This window comes from Aythya ferina (assembly GCF_964211825.1).
Source record: "Aythya ferina genome assembly, chromosome: 12".
NCBI lineage: Eukaryota > Metazoa > Chordata > Aves > Anseriformes > Anatidae > Aythya > Aythya ferina.
In genome coordinates, this window is record NC_140308.1 from 18,278,750 (window position 1) to 18,303,334 (window position 24,585).

Here is a 24,585-nt window from a genome sequence, read left to right on the forward strand (position 1 = left end):
GAAGTGCAGAGGAAAGAAATTACTCTCTACTTCCCACAAATGAGCGATGATTGACCACGTCCTTGAAGCAGGGCCTCAACGCACGCAGCCGGTGTTCGGGAGGAGGACCGACGTTTTCCCAACGAAAGCCCACCCCTCCCCTCTTCTTCCTGTTTCCACCTTTTATTGCTGAGTGTGACACCACATGGTATGGAATATCCCTTTGATTGGTTTAGGTCAGCTGCCCTGGTGATGTTTCTCTTCTCACTTTTTGCCCACCCCCTAGGAGGGGTAGAGAGAGGCCTGATGCTGTGCCAGTGCTGCTCAGCAGTAGACACAACACTGGTGTGATAACACTGCTGTTCCAGCTACAAGTGCAGAGTACGGCACTGTATGGGCTGCTGCCGGGAAAGTTAACATTCCAGCCAGACCCAGTACACCCTCCTCAGCTGATTAGCATTTGACGCCTAAAATGATGAGTGACCTGCTAGACTCAAGCACATTCTGATGGAGAGATAGTTATTTAATAGAGAAAAGTACTAATTTAGGTCATATGAATTGGGTAGTGGGAGAAGGGGGGACAATAGGGCAAACTTAGCTTCACGCAGACTTTTTTTTTTTAAATTGTTTATTTACATATGTGGGCACAGGAAAAATCTCTGGCAACAGCCTGGCCTTCCTCAAGGTGGTATCTGTGTAAAGTTCAGTATGGCCTTTGTTTATTGTGTTCTTGCTTTCGCAGGCTCTGAGCTGAACAACTACCCCGCAAGAATACAGGAGAAGTTTAGGCACAGAATTCTAAAGCAAAAATCCTAATAACCTCCTTTAATGTCACAGCTGAGCCATTAGGGGGATCCCACAAGAACCTCCTTGACTCTCAGGTTAGTACCTTAGATTTGGGCCAGCAACGCTCCCCGGGCACCTGAAGTGATGCTTTTTCCTTTAAAGTATGCTCAAGTCTTTACAGAGCTTGAGTACCTCGGCATCTAACCCTGTACGGGCCTGACCAAGCCCCATAATAGGCTTTAATGCCCAGTTCTCCTATGGCAAAGTAGTAACCTCCCATACACTGGAACCACTAGCCATATGCCAAGGAACTTGAGCTGTTGGTTTTGAGACTAGCACTGGGAATAGCGCATTGTGTCTAATCTAGTCTGTTTGCCTGCCTCTGGGAGAACAGCGCAGCAGCAGCAGTGGTCTCTGTTGTTTTTGGGGTCCCTTTGTGGGACAAGTAACATGGTACGGAACAGTTACAGCAAATAAGGCCTGTGTTTGGAAAAGCTGGGAGAATCTTGGTTTTCGTACTCTGATTCTGAAGGATTGCAGAAACCAAGAAAATCTTCACTGCAGAGGAAAAGAACCTGAAGCGTGGCATGCTAAAATGTGCCGGGCTGTTTTAGCTACTCTTCCCTCAGCCTTCTTCAGGAGACAAGTTACTCTCCCAGAAGGGGTAATGTGTCCCACAGCCGTAATGTAATACTGTACGGCAGAGGTGGCAAGCTGGCTCTCCCTTGTAAGCCGATGTGCTTCGATTCCTGGGTCTAAATAGAAATAAGAGGGCGTGAATGCTTTGACACACTTTCTCCTGATTTGGCATAATGTATGATTACAGCATGGTACAGCCTCCAGAGGAAATCCAAAATACACCTTCCTGTACAGGCACAAATCTGACTGTCTGATAAAGTGTTCATATGGAAAGACATGATTTGCATGGTTGTTCTCAAAGCCAGTGTGTGTATTCATTGGTGGAAGCATGTCAGATAGCGTATGTCAGTAAGATGCCTTTGATATGTTGGTGTCTGGATAATTTTTTTGACCAGCTGAATGGCATATGTTTAAATGTAAACATCTGTTCTGTATTTGTACAGTACTGTCTGTATTTTTTATATTTTCCCTTGGCTAAGAGTTTGATTGAAACCCGCGAAAAAATTGAGATTCATCCCATTTTTAAAGAAACACAACTTCTGTATTATTTCAGCATGTGTCTAATATGTCTGTTTTCTTATATGGGGAAGGCATTTAAAAAAGGATTTTTTTTTTTTTTTCCATAACCAAACCAGACTCAGTTTCCAGGCAAAATAAAGAAATTGATTTGGCTCTAAGTCTGTTAACTGAAAAGAATGTTGTCCCTGTAAGAGGGAGTAAGTTAAGAGTTCCGTGGTAATGGCAGTATAATGGTTTTATCCATAAAGTTTTCTGATGCAGTTAGAGAACTTGCAGTGTAATTAATGACTTAATAAAGGAATGAAATAATACATTTGTTAGTCTATTTATTATACATGGGTGTAACTGAAAAACCAGTGTCATAACAAAGGGATCTGAAAACAGTTATTACAACTCATCAATCAAATGAGCCACTGGAGCACTGTTCCTGATTCTGTAACCAGCTTAAAAAGCACAGTTTGGTCTAAAGTAATGAACAATATCTTACTATTACAGCAAAATGACACGAGACATTAGAAACCAACTGGGAATACCTGGAGAGTGCAGAGCTAGTGTCTAATGCTAAAGTACAGGAGGATCTTCAGAAACATTGCTAAATGAGTGACTGTGTTGACTGACTATGAACTTACCAGCACGATGGCACGAAGAGGCTCTTGAAAGAAGCAACAGAACACAACAGAAAGTTGTCTACTGACAGCATTACAAGCATTTCTTTAGTAAATGCTTTGTTCAAGCATGCAATCACACTCTCACGAGTGCCCCATGAATACTGGTTTCTACCTTTTGATAGCAGTGAATAACAAATGTCAGCTCGTGGTGGACTTCTGCAGTCTGGTCTTTGTATACTTTTTATATATGTTATCCAATGCCTAAAATAAAATAAAGTTAAAACAAAACAAAACCCTGTCGCATGTAATGTGAGAAAATTAAATCTATAGTAAAAAAGAACACCCAAAGCTTCATATCATAGTCATCATAGCAACACAGAATCACAGCATTTCATAGCCATAGCTTAAAAACAAAACACTTAACAAAGCAAGCAAACAACAACAACAAAAAACGCACTACAAGCTGGGTAGTATTGGTGCTACTAACTAGTTGTTCAGTTTAAAAAAATAATTAGAATAAAGCCCAAACTGAGCTGCTGCACTGGCAAAACCTTATAAACCTTATTCCTGGCACTAGGACGAGGCCAGCTAGGCCGAGGTGCCTCGGAATCAGTGCCATCTTGTGGCTCTTTATGATACTAAAAAATAAATGCCAAAGCTCACACCTCTGCTACAGTAACTGCAGATGTTCTTAGGATCAACCAAAGTTAAAAACAAACTGCATGTGGTAAATGATTTAAAACATAGTAAGGCTATGTAAATTTGACCATAACTGCTGCAGTTGAGCATGGAGCAGCTCACACCACCTGAATGATTAATGAGGCAAATGCCTACCAATTATGGATTGCTGAAGGTGCACAGTGAGCTGCATGTAATTATAAATCCTAAAAACAGATGGAAAATTTTGCAGCATCAAAACCCTGCTCCTTATTAGCCATGTCCTGTTCTGTGCAAGGGAAGCAGCCAGAGAGCGCGGCCGCTGTGCTGGGGCTGGGGCGTTACCTCCACTGCGGGGCTGCCGGGGTGCTGCAGGCAGAGAAAAGCCAGCACCCCCTTCCCTGCACCCCAGGAGCTGCAGAGCAGGTGCTGGCTGCCTTTTATAGCAGTGTGCTGCTGAGCTACGTGAACTTGGGTGTCAAGGTGAGTTGTGCTTTAAATAAACAAACAAAAAACACCCCAAAAGCACCAACGAAAAAGAAAGCCTGTGAGAACAGCATTAGCTTGCTCTTTAGCGTTAACTTTCTTCTGCATTACTTACACAATGTCAAACACTTCACATCTGAGATGCTCGTTCCTGGCATCAGCCTTAGCTGGGGCCCAAAGAAGCAGCTGCAATTGCTGACTCAAAAAAAAAAAAACAAAAGAAAACAAAGAAAACTAAACACAGATGAAATTTAACACCCATCCTCCTCTCCCCACAAACCCACCCAAGTAGCTGAAAAGCACCTATAGCCTTTGTGTTGTCATTTTCGCCCTCTCTCACTCTCAAGATACTAAAATTTAAGTAAATATAATATAGTATAATACAATACATATTTCATGCACAGCATATAAATTATAAATATAGCATATAAATATAAATTATGGAATATAGGTGTTATATATGTGTAATATAACTATATAAAACTGTACATAAAGTAATATGAACACATACGTTAAAATGTAAATACATCAAATATGTATATATCATACATAATACAATTACAATAAATATATACCATAAACCTAAACATAGGTAATACAATAATATAATGGTTGTAATGAACATTATATAGTTTTATTATATGTTCAATTCATAATTATGAATATTAATAATTTTATAACAAATGTTATATATTATAAAATAATTATATTGTGTAATAATTACCTATATAGAATCAGTGACTCCTGCAGTGTTTGAAGAGGCCACATTTTGTTCCTAACGGTGTAACATTGATTGCATAAAAAGGAAGGCAATAGCTACATGGACAAGATTTAAGAGAGATCTTTGAGGCACAGTGTGAGTCGTTTGCCAGGCTAGCTGTTACACAAGGCAGACGTTATGTCTTCACCCCCAAAAGATGCTGAAGGAAGGTAGACAGCCCAGCACGCTTACAGGTAACACAACAGCTCACCAATACCTTTAATTCATCCATGTCTCATTATCAACATCAGGCTGCTCAAGTGAGCCAGACATTTCCCGCAAAGGCTTTTTGGTAGCATGTATTGTTTAGTGACAAAGTTAGCATCTTATTTCTGCTTTCCTCTGATATCACTTCTGTCAAGTATTTGACCTTTTTTTTTTTTTTTTTTTTTTTTTTGCTTTTCTCTTTCAATGACCCATAAATTCTTGTAGTTTAGGTTTATGGGATTTAAACCATATGTATTTATATTTATTTATTAATTTTAAGAAATATGCCATATTTTTAGCAACCATTCTGAAAAGGATCTCAATCTCATGCTACACAGTTTACTGCACGGCTCAAGCCTTCTGATGGCCTTTGACACTCATCTAGTATAATTTTACTATTTACTTAAACTTAGGTAGAATTACCAAGCATGGTTGTTATGATTTTTTTTTTTATGCTTACTGCAAGGTGCTGAAACATGTCACAATCTCTCTGTAGATGGTAGAAATGCTGTGATTTCAGACATCCAAAATTTTCCATATGTACAAGGATTAAAACAAAATTAGAAACTGATTTTTCCATGTTGATTTGATTATAATTAAGTTATATATATATATAAAAAAAAGTGCATTATATTACATTGTCCTTAACAATTTCTGTTTGCTAAACAGATGACTGTAAGGTTCACTCCAACTTGAACGATGCACTTTTTAAGTTTTGTTGTTGTTCTAGATTAGGCAAACAGTGCTTTTATCTAAGGATAAACTGCATTATTAATCTCAAAGTGATCTTACAAATAGTTATAAGCCATTATTAAAATTAAAAAATAATTGATTCCAATTGCATTTTTTCTTAAGAAAGATGAAAGCAAATACTATTTCTTTCAGATGTCTCTAATTTTCAGTACTTCACATAGACTTCTGTATGTTTCCTAAACTTTCACTATAAATCTCTAACTAAGCTATCTAACTACTGTCATTATCAAAAAGAAAATTGCTTTTCTTTTGACTAAGAATTAGTTATTCTCTCCATAGCCTTTTTGATCACGTAATGTGCACCCTATAACAACCTCGGAAGGAATGGAAGCAGAAAATACTGCATCTGCCATTGAGAGGTAAAATTTGAAACCAGCTCCAGATTTAAATTTCAGAATACCCAAGCATCAGTGTTCTCAGCACTCTCTTTCAATTTTCAAAAATACAACACAGATAGTAGCTCACATTTCAAAACATTCAGGGGGCTCTCATTTTAGAGTTTGGGCTCCAACTTTTGGAGAGATCTTGGTTTTGTAACCTCCAAAAACATAAGGCAGTCAAAAATAATACTCTGGCTTGACTGTCCTAGAGGAATGTTTTCTCCCATTTCTTCCCTTTATAAAGCTGGTCACAAGTCCTGTTTTGCCTATAGGATTCATTACTGTGTTATAGCTCCTTATATTAGTCTAGGTTTTCAAGTTAGCCCTTGGAGAGATTGTATTTCTACTTTGTAATGATTTTACCATTGGAGAAGTTCATCTAGAAAGATGCCTGGAAAACAATGAAGCCACTAGGGGAATTCTTTTCTTCTTGAAGAATCTATCACTCCACAGTAGAAGAATCGGAGGGCTATGTTAAGCTTGCTACATCCTCTATCAATCTTTTGTTTGATTATCACTTTATCAAGTTGCTTGCACTGTGAGAGATTAAAACAGTTAGGTGAGTGCAAAGCACAGAGTTACCGAGCACTCTGAATATAAGTCAGACATCAAACTAGTTTTTGAAGTGCAGAACTACTGAGCTTTCACTTTGTCACACAAGCAGATGTTGCCGAAGGCAAGGAGGAACGGAGCGGTGCATTTTTTTCAACTTGGCTGCTGAACCGTACGCTACCTGAAGAACCAGACACTGTGCAGCTACTGGTTAGAAGCCTTTCAAACCTGCCTTCTGCCTAAGGGCTATCAGATGTGCAGCTGAGGTGGAGAGAGAGATTTTTCCATTGTCAATCTCCGTAACTTGAGGACATGCTGCTCACTGCAGTAAGTAAATGGTTGGGCTGCTTTAGATCAGGAGAGAGCTTTATTAATTTAGGAGTCTGACAATATTATTCTTTTCTTTTGCTCTACTTTAAGGAGAGTTCTGCCTAGTGTGGGAATGAGCTGCTAATGAGCAGAGATGAAATGTCTCACCTAGGGATCCTGGATAGTTATTCAAAATCAGGGTGCAGGTTAATTTAGTCTGAAAGATCCAGCCAAAATATCAGCCATAGATATTACTTTCTGGTAACTGTGGCCTGCTATACATTTCAGATACCTTTTAATATTGATGGGAGTTTGTCCACAAGAGAATCCTGGAGTCTGGTAACTTTCTAATCCCATTACCAGGCTCTCCACCTACTCTTCAGAGTCCAAGATGCATCCAGCAAATAACTTTCTAGGCCCAATGAACTGGACAGGTCTCTAGGTAAGCACTGTCATGCCTCCCACTGCTCAAGTAAAAAGTGTTTCACGTTCTTACTTGTCCCAATATTTAAGGAAATATAGTATACTATTCTTAATAGATAGGAAATTAATTTATAGGCTCATGGTATGTGATGCCAAGGGTTACAAGGAGAGTCAGGAGAACTGCACCCACCTCTCACAAACATAATAAGTCATGCATCATTCCCTATATAATACTCTTTGTCCTTTGCATGCATCATATAAACCTCCATTGGCATTATGAGTAACTCTTTATAATAGAGTTTGCCCAAAATATGGTGCTGCAAAATTATTCTTGTGGGCCTTACAGAACAGTGGGGGTTGGGGAATAGTGGGGGCACATTTTCATCCCGCTAACTGCCATTACCCCATAGATCTGTGTGTAACTGGAGGAGCAGACAAGGTTGCACGTGTGAAGGAAAGCAGGTTTTGGAGGGCCAACTACTGGCAATGCCACAGTTACAGAAGTTAGAGTTCACTGAGAAAAGTTCATTTGAAAACAGATCCCACATAAGGATCAATAAGGTACCAACATAAACAGATGCACGTCAGATAGAAACTCTGAAGAAATGTGAACCCTAAAAATATTTTCTAATTAACAACTGTCCACAGTGTTTTTAAGCACAGTTGGGTATGCCTACTTCCAAAACAACTGCACTATCTTGTTAAGAGTTTTTAGGTTACAAATAAATAAATATCAGAAAATGGAATTCTATATAACAATATTCATCCCCCCCCCCCCAGTTTGTTCATAGTCACATAGTCACACATTTTCCTGTAACGTGAACCATTAGTGACCCCATGGTCAATTATTAACAAAATCTCACAGAAAACCCTACTAAGTAGGGAGAAACATGAAAATCTCAAGAAACAAAAGTATTTCATTTCCAAACAGAATGCCTGTTTAAGACCAAACCTCATTAGGGAGAAGTCCTCCAGGCAAACATCCTCTCATTATTTATTGTCATGGTTTACTGCAGATTCCTCAGTGTAATTCACAATTGGCTTTTAAATAAATCTCTCTGTATGGTAAATGTGATATTCCTATATCTAAGCAGCAGGGTTAGCTGAAAACTGAACGAGACCAAAATTTCACATTTCAGAGAGTCATAAACAGCTTAGAGCCTGACAATAATGCAGTGACAGGAAGCAAAAATATGACTGACAACATATGGCTGAAAAGTAAGATAGCAGTTGTTGTACAACATGATAATGAAACAGTCAGGCAGCAAAGCAAAAGCAATTAGCAAGCAAGTGATGATAATGAAGAGTTATTTATGGTGAGGAACTTCTCTATAGTGGAAGAATGGTTCTGTGTTACGATCAACATTTAAGGCATGAAAGCCCTGCATTTAAGGCTTTCCTTCCCATCCTTGGTCCTGAATTCTAGAAGGTCAGCTGGGCTCAAGGGTCTCAAAAGTTTTGAGGTACTCTGATGTCCTGGTGAATTTGGTCTAAGTCTCTTAAAGCTCAGTAGCTCATGTGGAAATCAGGGATACTAATCCTTCTCTTTCTCATAGGGGGTACTGTGAAGGAGAGTGTGCTAGTCACAGGTCATGATGTGTTGGATGGCTTTGCCACTGATCTTTTCAAGGGGATGAAAGGCTGGGGAATTTCCCTTACAAATTTTATCACATCAAAGGGTTAACTTACGGTTATGCCTAAGATGAAAAGAGCATGACCGTGATTTCCATTTCTTATTGCAATAAAATGCTGAGAACTGTTAAAGAAGCCCAGAGTACCTCAGAAATTTGCATCTCTGATTGGAACAGGGTGAAATTCTCTTCAAGGAGAAAGTCCTCTGCTGTGATCCATTTTTCCCCTGCAGCTAAAAATTCTTGGGCTGATTCAGCATCTGGGCTGATGAGCTGGCCCCTGGAAGCACTCACCCTCATTGCTCTTGAGGAAGCTGGAGGGGCAGCGCAGCGGAAAGTTTCTCTCCTCACCAGAGGACATGCACGCAGACCAGGGCTTGCCAGGGCAACATCTCCTGAATCCCTCACTTGGCATAGTGCACTGCATCTACCACGACCCCTAAAAGATCCATTCACTTAAATTTCATATTTATCACTTTGCATAACAAGTTTGTTTTTCTTAACGAATGTAAAGCTGATCGGGATAAATAGTAGAATAAGTGAAAACAGCTTTTTTTTACTCAGTGTGGTGAATGGTGATATTAATATGAACAGATTGCCTTTTTTAGTGTACCTATCATAGTGTCATACTCAGTCCTTGCTGAATGCGTACCTAAGAGTCTGTGTGTGTGTGCAATAAAACTCGTAGTTTATTAAGCGTTTTTTCTATTCTGCTATGTCAGTCTAAATTCACTTTGAAGGCAGGAATGATGGAATTGTTCAATATATTGTGTGCAGAAGGTTATGACCTCTGCAATCAGCCCCTGAAACACCACTGTCTTTACTTCTGAGGCAGCTGAAATGAATTACAAGATAGAGGCATAAAACCATAACATTTTACTAAAGCTGAGGCCTCTGCATATGCAGTACTTAAGCATTTTTGTGTTATCTCTCATTTCCAATTTACAATCTGTGTAAGATTTTGAAAAAGAAAATTGAACATACTATTTTTACTGAATATCTTATTTTTAAACAAGGTCTCAACCCTGCAACAGCTCAAATGGTGAATAACCTTATGCATGCAATAAAAGTACCACTGATTTCTGCATCCTTTTGTATACGGGTGGAAGGAGACATCCTACAGCTGCCATCATACTGGCACAGGTACAATCTGCTGTAGTGCTGAACCACGCTGTGGCAGACATGCCCCTGTGCTGAGCCATGCTCCTAACCTGGCCCTGGGAAGGGGTGAAATGGTCATGGTTTGCCACGAGGACAGAAGGAGCATTGTCAGTGAAAATCCAAGATGCAAATAGCACACAGAACACCTTCCTCTGCACATGGAGATGGTTTTCCTCTTTGCAGAAAGACTGACTCAGGCAAGTCAGAATACCTTGTATAAAGTCATCATCATTCCTTTGCATTTCCACATTAATTAAACCTAGGAAAGAGCTCCAAGTAACCAATTATTTCCCATCAACACACAACAAAGGTCTATACAGTCTCAGAAGAGCCCAGAGTGATAACCAACAAACACAACGTCAAGTTGCTGAAATTTATAATTGCTGGCCCCCATTTGGAAAACACCATTTGGTGAAACACCAAAAAATTAATAAAGCTGCTGTAAATATTCAGTGTCCATGGATGAACAAGGTTTACCAGATCCCTGTGTTAAAACCACAGGTCTAATTTATAGAACTTGGAAACTTCCCTGGCAGAATCCTCTGAACAGATGTAACTTCCTTAATCTTTTAAAACTAAAGACACATTTATTCCTCCCTTGATAGTACAGGGCCTTGAGGAAAATGTGTTTACATGGCAAAAGGCCTCAAGGCCCAAGCTTAACCTCTCCATGCTTAGGGAAGAGCACGCTGCACTGAGTTGGGAAAAGTCAGGCTGTCCTGCTCGCAAAATGTTCACTTTGTTCTCTACATGAATCAGCTTGTATCTGCTGATAACCCACTTCTTTCCAAGGGTGTCAGGTTTAGGATTCCCTTTGATGCTAGATTCACTGCTGGGAACAGTAAACCACTCTAACTTTGATGGAGCTGCAATTATTCCCTACAGTCAGCTATTCTGTTGTTTCCTCTAAAACTCTTATTTATGTCACTGTTTCATTTTGGGTAGGTTCCACCCTTAATCCTTTGTGATTTAAATCATGACAGTCAGGCAAGTTACAAATTAGATAGCCTGAGGGGCATGCAATATTTTGATATAAAATGTACATGATTTCCTCCTTCTCTGTAACATACGTGACAGAAATTGCATCAGCCACAATGATCTTTCCCTTTTGTCAGCTCTCTCCAGCAGCAGCTCTGCCTCCGGCCTGCGCTGTCGCTAGCAGGGTGGCAGTGGTGGCAGCTGCAGCGAGTCACGAGAGCACAGAAACTGTCTGGCCCAGGGCTGAGGGGTGTCCTGGTCTGAACACGTGTCGGTGCCACTGCAGCTGAAGATTTCAGCCTGTCTGGAGCATTTAACTGTTATGTCGGGCAGCTCAGTCTAGTAATGGTAACCTAAGCTACAAGCAGCAGGGAGGTATTTGTGCTGTGCTTTGCTTAGAGAAGCGTTCGGAGCCTGTGACACTGCCTGGCACTGACTGATTAAGATACAGGTACTGCGGCGCTGTCAGAAAAGAAGAAAGAGGACTCACAGTGCTATTGTTGCTCACAGATCTCCAGCAGAGCAGCAGCAAGGCACCAGTGCACAGCAGCATCGTGCTCTACCACCTTTTCTGAGAATTACTGCCTACCCAACCCTGAAGCGATAAGGTACACACCATATTTTTAACACAACCTGCCCCTCCACACAAACTCTAAAGGCTATATACCATAGGCAATCGAATCCTCATGACTAGGGAGGGGATTGTGATAGGAAGAGGTGAGGGAGCTTTGAGAAGGACAAAAACATGAACTCTGTAATGAGTCTTATCTGGAAACCATTAGGAAGACTGCTGCTGCAGCAACGAAGACCAGGAGCTAACAGAGAGAACTAGAGATAACTAGTTAAGCTACAGATAGAGGCTTTGCTGGGCCATGGCGTTTATCATGCATGCTAACTTGAGGATAGACTTTTCAGTTCTATTTAGTTTAATTCTTAGGGGTTTTCCTGGTACAAGATGCAGGTTTTTCCTGTGTACTTCTTCATTCCATCTTTTCATGTGATGAAATAATCATTTCCCTTCTCTTTGAGGGTGATTCTGAAGCCCTCAGAGTCACATAGGTCTATCCAGGGTGTCCCGGCTTAGGGATGCTCTTCAGCTCAGACCTACATTTTTTACCTGTTGGGGTCACCTCTTCTCCTTATAGCCTGTGCAGGCAGGAATATAAGCAACAAAAAGAAGTCTCAGCTGTCTTCAGAAACATAAGACCTCTACAGACTGTGATTCTCATTGTGCCAAACCAGGTGTGTTTATGTCTTCTGTGTGGTGCAAGAAATGCCCTTGGCCTCCGTGGAGCAGAGGCTGGAGGAGAGTGGAAGGATTCTGCTCTTCCTTCCACCAGGGAGGAGGCTCTCGGGCTTCCAGGAGCCTCTGTTCTCCATTACAACTGGGCTGTTTTCATCTTGGCTTTCTTAATAAATATTTAGTGGGCAATTCACATTTTCCCTCCTGCTCTATGTACCAGAGCTGATTATTGCTAGGGTCAGGTGGTTACATGAGCTAATTAATATTCTCAGGCAGCAGTAGGAAATAAGTACAAACCCCATCTCTTCAGTTTTAATTACAATATTAGTGCTATCAAATTCCGTGTGGATACACCTCCCACATCAGCTCCAAACAATTTCAGATGTGTATACTAACAGGATCCACAACATCTTTAACTCATGATCTTCTGTCATTACAATATAATTACTCTAATGCATCTTTACTGTGCAACGCCCGCCAAAGCTGAGAGCCGTTGAGTATACCATGTAATTATAGAATAGAGATGTTAATGTAAGCTTTCAGCTTAGAGTGACTTACAGCATTTCTTCTAGTCCCATTATTCAACATTTGTGGGCAACTTGACTCCTACTTGTTCCCCTTACCTCTCTGTATTAACATTATGAAACATTTATGCTATTCTAGCACAGAGAAGTCCCAGGTGTCACTGAAATCCCAGTGGAAATACAGCATAAGAGTCAATAAGGTGGCAATAAATTGGCAAACCCCTTTTTAGCTCTGGGGGTATAGATGAGGAATAGAGGAAAGTGAGTCAGGGAAAAACAACTGTAGTTCACACCTTGCTGAGCTATGGCTGAATGGCTGGGCTTTGTGTAGACATGCTGGAAGATGTTAGGAGAAACCTGATGGAGAATGTGGGGCTGGCTAATTAAGATAGTGAATAACACTTCAATAAGTGCTGATGGAGGTCACATACAAAGGTCAGCTAATTAGGGAGAACAGGGTAAGCTTCAAATGGTCTTTGTGGCAAAGAGAGATGTGTGTATTTCATAAGGCAACAGAGAATGAGCCAGTAGAAAAACTTGTCAAGGGCTAAGCCATAAAGATGGTTTTAGCCTCTTATTTCTACCAGAAACATGAAAATGAGGAACAAAGAACACATTTTTAAGAGTCAAAATGGTCAGAAAGAGTCAAAAGAGTCCGAACTAGGTAAGGATTTTCAAACGAGAACTGGGTGTCTGACTTCCTCACTATCAGGTGCAGACATTGCCCTATGCAATGTACTCCTGTATCTTTGCAGACTTACAAAACCATCAGTTTCACCACTCCTTTTACTTTTCTTCAATGGCAATAATTTTTAACTGTGAAATAGCACATCTATTTAATACATTTGGCTTTCCATGAAATAACTTAATAGTCACTGTGATTAAGGCATACATTACCAAGACTTGAAAAAGGGGACTCAACAGGAATGGCATTACGTTGTCACCTATCCAAGTTGTAATTGGTGTTTAACTAACTTCGACTCTGCCAGCAAACATGGAAAGACAAACGAAGAAAGCTCTGGTGCGTTCAATTTCCAGGAAGTGGCTAAGATAGGAAAAAACAAGTTAGATAATAAACAAAGTTTTAGGGAAGAAGCATTCCTCCCCTGAAAGGCAAAGGCCTGTGTTCAGTCTGTGAGAGGTAAAGCATAAGCAAAGCGAAGATGTTTCTCAGAGTAGTACTTCATCTCTGGGCAGTCGTCTTTTGAGTGGAAATGGAAATTAAGAACCGTTAGGATGATTTTCATCTCCATGTTTCACCTGTCAAAATTATACATGTACTCTATGTCTTTGCTGATGTTCTGTAATATCCCAGTTAATTCTTTCTGCATATTAACTGTTTTGTGTCCCAGATGCTCACACAAAGATCATAAATATCTGGTGAAAGACATAACCATCATTTTCAACAGTATAAACAATTCTTTTCCCAAACGTCTCCCTCTGTTCTTGGAGAAGACTCAAAAAACTCCGAACTACTTTAGAATGATTTTTTTCAGCATTGTCTAACTAGGACATGGAGGAGGCAGTTCCTGATCCAAACTCCATCCTTAAGAGTCACTTTGCATCTAAACCGTGATTTGGCTCACTGCTTAGGGTACATGTATAAGAATATAGACAATATATATAGTTCATACTGAGAACTAGAAGGAGGATGGGAATGGACAGTGTGTGTGGTTTCACAGGGGCTTGTTTCTAATTTTAAGGAGATTTTTCCACTCTGTTTCTAGGGCAGAAGGCAGGAAGTTCCTGAATGGAAGAGGGAAATATTGTTCTACTTTGACATCACACTGGCACTGGCAGATGATTCATAGGCTCTGGAGAACACAGACATTACCAGCTCAGCACATCTATATACCAATCACCATTTGTCATATATGAGTACTTCCCACAGTCCTAAAAAAAGGGTTTGTTTTGTGTATTATTTGCAGGAAATGTAACAAACTTCATACTGAACAGCAAAATAAAAACAGCACTTGATTGTTTTATTGAATATTTGCCTATTTACTTGGGAAAACTTCACTTCAGGATTCTTTATGCAATCTAATAAAAGGACCCCCACAGCTGTCTTCTTTTTGAAGAAAAGCTGTCAACATCCAGTATCATTTTCTGCATATTGAGTGAAGTACTTGAAAGTGCCAGTTCCATTTTAATGTGTGAGATGCTCTCCCATTTGTATGCAGCCGGAGAGAGTAGTCTTATCCTCATTTAAAAAAAGCCACATGATGGATTTCTCACTTTAAACAAATACCATCTAAAACTTTTCTCTTCTTTTTTTTTTTTTTTTTTTTTTTTTTCTTTCCTCTCTTTCCCTCTGCATACACCTTACCTCTCTTGTTAGGTACCTGTGTGCTCAAATCAGTGCGTAGTGTTGACACCTCACTTGTTATACAAAAAACAATGCCAGCACCATTTCTTTTTTGATTTCCCCATGCATGATCTGCTGGAATAATTCCAAGATTAACTATTTATTATAATTTTTGCAAAACAGTTGGTGAGGAAATTTCCTGATCCTGCAAACACTTACCACATAGGAGTAGGCCTACCACAGCCAGAAGGTTAATGTTGGGTGTTCAATACTCAGTACTCTTTCCTATGCAAGTACTGAATTCATTTGCATTCTTTGATACTGTCAAGCAAGGTGTGGCCTGGTACAAGAATCCTAGGGAAATCTTCCTACAAATGACCTGTAAAAGCAGCTCCCGTATGACAAGCATGCAGTTATGTCATTCCATCTAGTCTACATGGATGGACATTACAAGGTTCAAGACATCAACCTGCAGCCTTGATCACCCTTGCTCTTAAGTATACACTAACTAAGTATACACTAACACAGGCACTACATATTTCTTATTTTCTATAAAATTTTCTCAATTCTGGTGAATTATTACAGTTCTTGAATATTTATTAGTGGTGTGCTGTACTTCAGAGCTGTAATTATTCTGATTTACCACATGAAGAGTAAATTTTATACTAATTAAATGAATACCAGAAAATGTTAATCATAGAATGACTTGGGTTGGAAGGGACCTTAAAGATCATATAACTTCAACTCACTGCCATAGGCAGGGATGCCATTCACTAGATCAGGTTGGCCAAGGCCCCATCCAGCCTGGCCTTGAACACCTCTAGGGATGGGGCACCCACAACTATCCATTAATCTAAACTGCTGTTAGCTCTCTTCCATGTCAGCACAGGATAGAAAACCATTTGATGTAAATGTAGTGACATTTCACAGCACCAGTCAGTTGTGCTCAGTCCTCCCACAGCTATTAATTCTGATGCAATGAAATGTTGTTTTTATGGGTAGCAGGGAGTATCTTTAACATACACATCTACAAAATATTTTCAATGTTTCTGTCAAGGGGAAAGATTATAGCTGTGCATGCACAGGAAGAGAGTTTGTGTAACAGAATCATGAAGCTCTAAACTCTGCACACACCATGACTGAGCACAGTGTACAAATGCTTCAACACATCTTCATACTATAACACAGAGAATGTCACAGTTAATAAGTGGGATTTCTGAAGGTTACAGAACATTTACTGGCTCCAGTGTAAACCATATACTATGAAGAATTAAGTGCCAGTCATTATCAGCCTCCCATTCTGGATATGCCAAATGTCACAGGATAAGAAAGATTAACTGAGGCCACCTCAGATGATAAACCACCAATTAAGATAAGTTTGGAATGATGCTAGCAATTCATATGAAGCACTTGCTCTGAGGAGTGAGCACTAATTCCCCAGACAGTGTTTGGAGTTGTTTTCACTCACATTCAAGACCTCTGTTCCACATTTCTGTTTTGAATGAAAATAAATAATACTAAAATTATAAAAAATTTGCATTTGAAAAATTAGGTTGTTTTGATGCTGACTATATTGTCTGAAACAAATGGAACCAACTGTATAAATCCTGGATGAGCCCGGGAAATATCCCATTATGAACACAACAGATTTGAGATCCTCAGGGTTCCTGGGGTTGTTCGTTTATCATCTATCACCTATTAAGAGTAGGAAGCTCAAAATAAGGACATTGACACTTTAACCAGCATTCTTGGTATTTCCCATGCACAGTGCTGGGGATACAAAAGAATGAGCTTCCGCCTCTGCCGGGGCAGTAGTTAAGGCATCCAAATTATCTGTTGTGGAGAGGGGAGTCAAAGCTGTGTAAGCCCCAACATGAGTCAGAGACCTCAGAAATTCAGGATTTCCACCTCAACCAGAAGGTATGTGAACATATGTGATCCTGCACTGCAGAGCAACAAATAATAGAGACCTGCCTGTGTTTGGTGGAGTGGGGGTGGGGAGGGTGGGGGAGGGGAAAGATTCAGGGAATTTTCTGAGCAATATTTTTTGTTTTCAGTAACTCATCATTTTATAATGAAGCATTTCTTACTGGAAAATTTCTGCCTGTTTTCACCAGTAGGACACTATTCAGATGGATGTGACACATTTTGGCTGAAATGGGTGAATGTAAGTTTGATCTTCTTGTCAAATTTCATCCAGGTGGATAATTTCCTACTTGTTTAAATACACTCTGCAGTGTTAACTTTTTTTTTTTTTTTTCCTTAAGCTCACATTCTGCTTTGCAGCGCTTGTACTGTTAAATATTTTCTGCATTTCCTCTCCTGTGTAGCTGCATTTCCCTGAGTTCAGTAGTGTGTTAGTGACTATGGTATCTTTATATATGTAAGAGAGAGCCTGGGGATCTGTAAAATCATTTGGGTTACTGCGAGATCATCAGTGCTACAAGAAGGATTATTTTTAGTGACTGAGAAGTTTTTTGCATAGCAAGGTGTAATTACATACATAATGTGACTATTCTGTATGTCAAATTATTTTATCCCATTATGGTGCATGAGTGCATTACAGAGTATCTGTTGTATTTTTCTGTCTCCTCAGGAACATTTATTACTGTGATGAGCATACTGCACTGACTCCAACTAAGACCCAGGCCCCTATTGTGCTAGGCACTATAGCAACAGACAGTAAAAGGCAGTCCTTGTTCCTAAAGACATTTCTGTCTAAATGGACAAGACATGCCAGAGATTTATCTTTTATTCTTCAGCTCATAACAGTTGCAAAACAACTTAGATGGTACAAAGAATTACAATGAAGAGACTGTGATGATGCCAGCTGTGGGATGAATCCCTATGTAGGTGGGAGACCCCAAGCCAATACAAGACCATGGGTGCAATCCTGACCCAACTAACATAAAAACTCCCACTGACTCTAGTGGGAGCCAGGATTTCCCCTCTGTGGTACAATTTCACCAGATATGCATCTATATGGCATGACGCAATGTCATATAGTGATAACTCCAAATTAGCTTGATACTGGAAGTAGGAACATTATGTCAATACTGCAATTCTATCAGAGTAATAAACCCAGTTGCAGCTCTGTGCTATGGCTGCTAGATTGCTTCCAGTACTCAGCGCTAGCACACTGCTATTTCTGTGTGGCATCGGATGGTGCCATGTAGCAACAGCTCTGTTGTAGATATGTTTTTCTTTCTATATAAATATCTGGGAACAAATGATAGGCAGTGAGTTCACCAGGTACATGGATTCAGCAGTCTGTCACAAAACTACCAAATTACCACTGATGATAAACTGGAGGATTCATTATGGTCTACAATACTTCATGGCCCCTATCTCCATTTGGCAACAGTGCAGGATCTATTTAGATGACAGTGAATTCCGTTAACATACTGTATTTCTTGCCACAAATCCATTCTCTAAGGGATAGAAGCGAAAAATATTACTGAGGTAGAGCTTACAAAGAGAAGTATCCCCTCTTCTGATATTAGGGATCTTGCTACTTTCTACATTACTATTTATTTACATTGCATAGCCCGCCAGCTCTAATGGGAGACTCAAGTAACTTATTTTTTTATCTTCTGTAACAGATGCAATGTACATTAAAGCAGAGATGGTCATGACTTCATATATGCAGGTCTGTTTTCTGAACATTCTGACTATGAATGTAAAATAATAGAGGTTTGAATGATTCTCATTTGGCACCTCAGTTTATCATAAAATTAACAGTCTTTATTATTTTGCAGAACAAGCAGTAGCACCTCACCAAGGGTATAATCACCTCAGTCAAAAGACAAATAAGCTTTTACTTAATGTGCTAAAAATATAGTTGAGAAACCTTCGATCTCAAGCCGTGTGATAAAATAGACTGTGTTGACTGAGCAGATCAGCAGCTGCTGCTGTTCAGGCTTCTTCACCCTAACAATGCTTGCCTTTCTCTCTCTCCACCAAATTTAGAGATGATGTCAGTATAGCCAACCCCAGGAGTTCAAAAATCAGAAGACAAACCAAAATAGAATCACAGGATTGATATCAAAGCTATGAAAGTTATTGAAACTGAAGCGTATGATTTGGGGGGTCAGACTTTAGATTTTTTAATTCATAGGAGACAGCCTTCTCCCTTCCAGTTGTCTGCTAAGTTCTTCTAGCTGCCTGATATGCCCTATTTCAAGAGTGAGAGGCAACACAGGATAATGGGAAGCACAAAGGATTGGGAATCTATTTAAAGTTTATTTAAAGTTCAAGTCTCCACTGTATGTAAAGCCTTAATCCTGCAAATACCTTATCTGAATGCTCAACTTGATTCATACAAGCAGCCCCATGGAAACCAGTGGGGGTCCTCTTGTAGTTGAAGTTTGCCACTTACATAAGTTATTATTATTGCACTTCAGAAATGTTAACCTGTGTCAAAATAATAAGAATCACCTAAGAATGAATTGGTTCTGTCACTCATTTTCTCTGTGATTTTGGGCAAGTCCTGAATCATTTTATATTCTAACTTTCTACTCTTTATGAAAGGGGGTAAAATTTCTTTCAACAAAGCACTTGAAAGCCTCCAAAAAACAGATAATAACATTCAGAGAAGTAATAGACTATCTTCTTCCAATGTAAATTGAATCCTAGATAAAGCAGCTGGAAAGAAGGTTTAAAAATGATTTAAAAGTATTTCATAATTACTTTCCTAAGAAAGTCGAACCTATAGAACTGGATTTGATCTGCCATGGATCAAGTTTGGATCAACAGCCAAGAGAAACAGAGGGCTCATCCTCCTCAGAGCTGAGAAGACCATATTTCTCATTTCACAATTTTTGCACTACAGCAGGAAAAGTAAGATCCTTTTCTGAGAAGAGTTCCTGGGAATTAGAATTCCTCATACAAAAGTTTAGCAAGATCTAAACATTTCTTTATTTTTTTTCTACGCAAAATGGTGAAATTCGCCTGAATTTAAATTTAAATTTAATTCATCTGAATTTGAATTTATTCTGAATGTGAAGTCCAATCTTCTGTGGCAGTAACAATGTGTTAAGATGAAACAGCTTGTTAGAAAAGTACTCACTGAAAATAATGGAAGGCTTTCATCTTTCATTAAGCATTTGAAATGACTAAAAAATACTACCCTCAGAGTGGCTTACTTTAAAGAGGCAAACTGATATATTTTGTTAATTAGACCATTAAAAAACTCATTTAGGTGTAAATAAGTCTAGGTCATTAAACCATAATGTACAGCGTCAAAGTGAAACTTCAGTTTTCACACTTTCTAGTAATGTTAATTCATGACCCTAAAAATTAATTAAAAATAGAATTAACATCAAAAAACTTACTCCCCCCCCTTATCTTGTTAAAAGAAAAAGATGTGTTGATAGTAATAAAAACTGTAAATTTGCCCAGTCCTCCATTTATACATTATCTCGCTCTACTAGACTTTGTGTAAACTTGGATGCATAACATTTATATTTTGAAATCAGTTACTTATGCAAATATACTTAAAGCACAGCAAAAGATCATGAATAATGATGATCAGTGATGATCTCAATAATTTTTATAGTAAAAAGAATAGGTGATTTCAGTCAAAATGTGATTTGGCACAGTTGAATAGGGAAGGCAAAAAGGTTGTCTCCTGGTAAAGTCTTTAATTATTACCATCATAAAGTTGTGTTTTCAGTTGTTCATAGCTTTACAGAACAGAAACTATTTAGATAGAGAATTTCTAAGAGATTTCCAAGACTTGGGCTGATTTTAGAAAATTTCAGGGAAAAAAAAATAAAAAAAAGAGAAAAAATTCAGAGAAGTTCAACCATTTCTATGAACAAGAAACAACTTACCCTATTTGATTAGAGAGGAACAAAAAGTTTCCTAGGTACATAAGCTGTGCAAAGTTCATGCAAAGAGACTGAAGAAAGTATTGAGAGAAACTGGAATTAGGCTGTAGAGTACAGGAGAGACAGGGTCTGAATGGTCAAGAAGAAAGATACTACCAGAGAATCCTATGGATCCTGGATAACTGAAAAGAATGAGACTGGACTGAGGGCAAAGATGGGCAGAAAAGGTAAAGGTGAGACAGAATCATCACTGAAGAAGACTGTAGGGAATAGGAAGGAAGGTTTCAAATGTAGCACCGCGGGTGAAATGGCCTGTGCCTGTCAGAGCTCACACTAGTCTTAAGAAAGTCCAAGGACACCTGAATCCCAACACTACTGAAAAGCAAGCAGTAATTATCATATATTTCCATACATATATGTCACAGGCCAAAATTAAAATTTTCCACATTATTGTAGTTAGTGGAGATTCTTACCATTTCTTTCAAATATATCCTTTAATAAAAAGTTAAAAGTCCTCTCTTTCCAGGTGCCTAAAATCAAGAGGATGAAGAAATTTCAGTTCTTTATAGCACTAGCCAGGCTTACAGTGTTGATATTGCACATACAAATAAACAAATAAAATAAATATATAAATAAACAACAGAGCAGTGAAAATCATGTGAAGGCTAAGGAAGGAGGGATGATCTAAGGTGATAGCAGTGATACAAAGTGAACTGTAATGAGTAACGCTGTGGCAGAGTGAAGGAAGGATTATACTAACTCTCATCAGCAAGGATGATTTGCAGGGACATTCCATGACTCCAACATATGGCTACATCAATTTTTTGGCTTAGTGACTTGTTGGCATCACATGGACACATGAAAATAAGGGTCTTTAAAAAGACTAGAATTGTTTGCAGCCTTCTGCATTCACTTAGACATGCTACTTAGACAAATAAGGACCCTATCTTTTCCTTACACTCAGATTGAATGCTCGCTTTGTAGATAACAATCTTCCCACAACACAAAGACTGACAAGAAGCTTTAAACAGAGGGATTGTATTAAATATGGTCGTTGTGCAGATATAATGTATGTAAACTGAATGTAGATTTAGACATAAGGAAGAGATTCTTTACTATGAGGGCGGTGAAGCACTGGAACAGGTGCCCAGAAAAGCTGCAGATGCCCCATCCCTGGAAGTGCTCAAGGCCAGGCTGGACAGAGCTTCGATCAACCTGGTCTGGTGGGCGGTATCCCTGCCCACAGCAGACAGGTTGGAATTAGATGATCTTTAAATGTCCCTTCCAACCCAACCCATTCCATTATTCTATGATAAACGAAGCAGTATTACAGTTAAATAGGAGGAGTGATTGCTCCCACTGTACATGTTCTTTAGAAGCGTGTGACATACACAATCAAGCATGACACAAGAAAATTCATCAAAGAATATTTAAATATACCTCAGGGAGCCACTGAGCTTTCTGATGGCTTTACAGAAAGAAGACTAATTGCATCTTGCACGATGCAACTGTTTTATTTCCATCACTACTTTTAATTTTTTCTTTAGTAAAGATTTAACACAGTCTACTTAAAGGAACTGATAATAAAAATTAGGTAATTAAAGATTAATCAATCAGAAATGATTGAATAGTCTGAATATATTTAAGGTTCTTTCATTTCAGCTATGCTTACTTGTTCTTAATGATTTTCTGCTGCTTCAGCAACATGGTGGAATTCTTGCCTCACCAGGGTAGCATCAGAGAGGATAATAACAAAAAATTATTGTTGCAAAGAGCTTACACTTTTTTCTAATATCTGAAATTAAAATCCAACTAATAGCATTAAATAATAGATTGAATTCACTAATAATTCTTGCGCTGGTTTAATGCCCAATGGGCAGCTAAGCACCACCAAGCCACCCTCTCAAATCCCTCCTCAGAAAGACAGGGGGAGAAAACATGATGACAAAGAAAGCTTGTGGGTTGAATTAAGGAGCAGTTTAATGAAAGACAAAAAAGCAAAGGCCAAACACAAGAGAAAAAAAAAAAAAGAGAAAAACTATTCTCTACTTCCCATCAGCAAGTGATGTTCAGCCACTTCTTGGGAAGCAGGGCCTCAATATATATAGCAGTTGCTTGGGAAGACCAGTGCTTTCATGACAGGAGTCCTCCACTTCTCCTTCTCTCCCTGCCCTCCCTCCTTCACCCAGCTTTTATTGCTGAGCAGGACATCAAATGGTATGGTCTTTACTTGTCTTTACTGAGAACATAAGGATGTCATGTGAAATGGTATGCACACCACCTGAATGCGTCCTCACAGAATCACAGAATCGTCTAGGTCAGAAGAGACCTTCAAGATCACCTAGTCCAACCTCTGACGTAACGCTAATCAGTCCTCCACTAAACCATATCACTAAGCTCTCCATCTAAACATCTTTTAAAGACCTCCAGGGATGGTGACTCCACCACTTCCCTGGGCAGCCCATTCCAATGCCTAACAACCCTCTCGGTAAAGATTTTCCTAATATCCAACCTAAACCTCCCCTGGCACAACTTTAGCCCATTCCCCCTCATCCTGTCACCAGGCACGTGGGAGAACAGACCAACCCCCACCTCGCTACAGCCTCCTTTAATGTACTTATAAAGAGCGATAAGGTCGCCCCTGAGCCTCCTTTTCTCCAGGCTGAACAAGCCCAGCTCCCTCAGCCGCTCCTCGTAGGACTTGTTCTCCAGGCCCCTCACCAGCTTCATTGCCCTTCTCGGGACTCTCTCGAGCACCTCCATGTCCTTCTTGTAGGAAGGGGCCCAAAACTGAACACAGTACTCGAGGTGCGGCCTCACCAGAGCCGAGTACAGGGGGACGATCACCTCCCTAGCCCTGCTGGCCACACTGCTTCTTATACAAGCCAGGATGCTGTTGGCCTTCTTGGCAACCTGAGCACACTGCTGGCTCATATTCAGCCGACTATCCACCATCACTCCCAGGTCCTTCTCTGCCTGGCAGCTCTCCAACCACTCATCTCCCAGCCTGTAGCTCTGCTTGGGGTTATTGCGCCCCAGGTGCAGGACCCGGCACTTGGCCTTGTTTACTTGTTGATAATTTCATACAGTTGACCTCAGCCCATTGGTGCAGCCTATCCAGATCCTCTTGCAGAGCCTTCCTACCCTCGAGCAGATCAACACACACACCTAACTTGGTGTTGTCTGCAAACTTACTGAGGGTGCACTTGATCCTCTCATCCAGATCATCGATAAAGATATTAAAGAGGACTGGCCCCAGTACTGAGCCCTTCACCACAACTGAGCCATTCACCACGACTCTTTGGGCCCTGCTATCCAGCCAGTTTTTAACCCAACAAAGCGTGCGCCAGTCCAAGCCATGAGCAACCAGCTTCTTGAGGAGAATGCTGTGGGAGACGGTGTCAAAAGCCTTGCTGAAGTCAAGGTAGATCACATCCACAGCCTTTCCCTCATCCACCCAGCGCGTCACTTTGTCATAGAAGGAGATCAGGTTTGTCAAGCAGGACCTGCCTTTCATAAACCCATGCTGACTGGGCCTGATCACCTGCTTGCCCTGCAAGTGCCGCGTGATGACACTCAAGGTCTACCTTCCGTCTCTTCTTGTAGATTGGTGTCACGTTTGCTAGCCACCAGTCTACTGGGACCTCCCCCGATAGCCAGGACTGCCGATAAATGATGGAAAGCGGTTTGGCCAGCTCTTCTGCCAGTTCTCTCAGTACCCTCAGGTGGATCCCATCTGGCCCCATTGACTTGCATACATCCAAGTGTTGTAGCAGGTCACCAACCATTTCCTGGTGGATTATGAGGGCCACGTTCTGCTAGTCCATCCCCTTCCACCAGCTCAGGGTGCTGGG

The 24,585-nt window shown here is 40.0% G+C and overlaps 2 protein-coding genes across 2 annotated transcripts in view; one reads left to right on the top strand and one right to left on the bottom strand.

Moving 5' to 3' along the window:
* The window catches only part of LOC311443616 (uncharacterized protein), a 34,824-nt gene extending 32,590 nt beyond the window's left edge, over positions 1-2,234 (top strand). Inside the window, exon 9 of the mRNA XM_084533936.1 lies at positions 722-2,234. The gene's annotated coding sequence lies outside the window, so the exon portion shown is untranslated. The remainder of the gene's footprint in view (positions 1-721) is intronic.
* Positions 2,235-2,421: 187 nt separating this feature from the next.
* The window catches only part of LOC311443619 (uncharacterized protein), a 248,155-nt gene continuing 225,991 nt past the window's right edge, over positions 2,422-24,585 (bottom strand). The window contains exons 4-5 of the mRNA XM_084533939.1: positions 3,790-3,873; positions 2,422-2,792 (exon numbers count right to left, since the gene is read on the bottom strand). Of these exons, the coding sequence (XP_084390065.1) occupies positions 2,549-2,792; positions 3,790-3,873 (328 nt within the window). The 3' untranslated portion in view covers positions 2,422-2,548. The remainder of the gene's footprint in view (positions 2,793-3,789; positions 3,874-24,585) is intronic.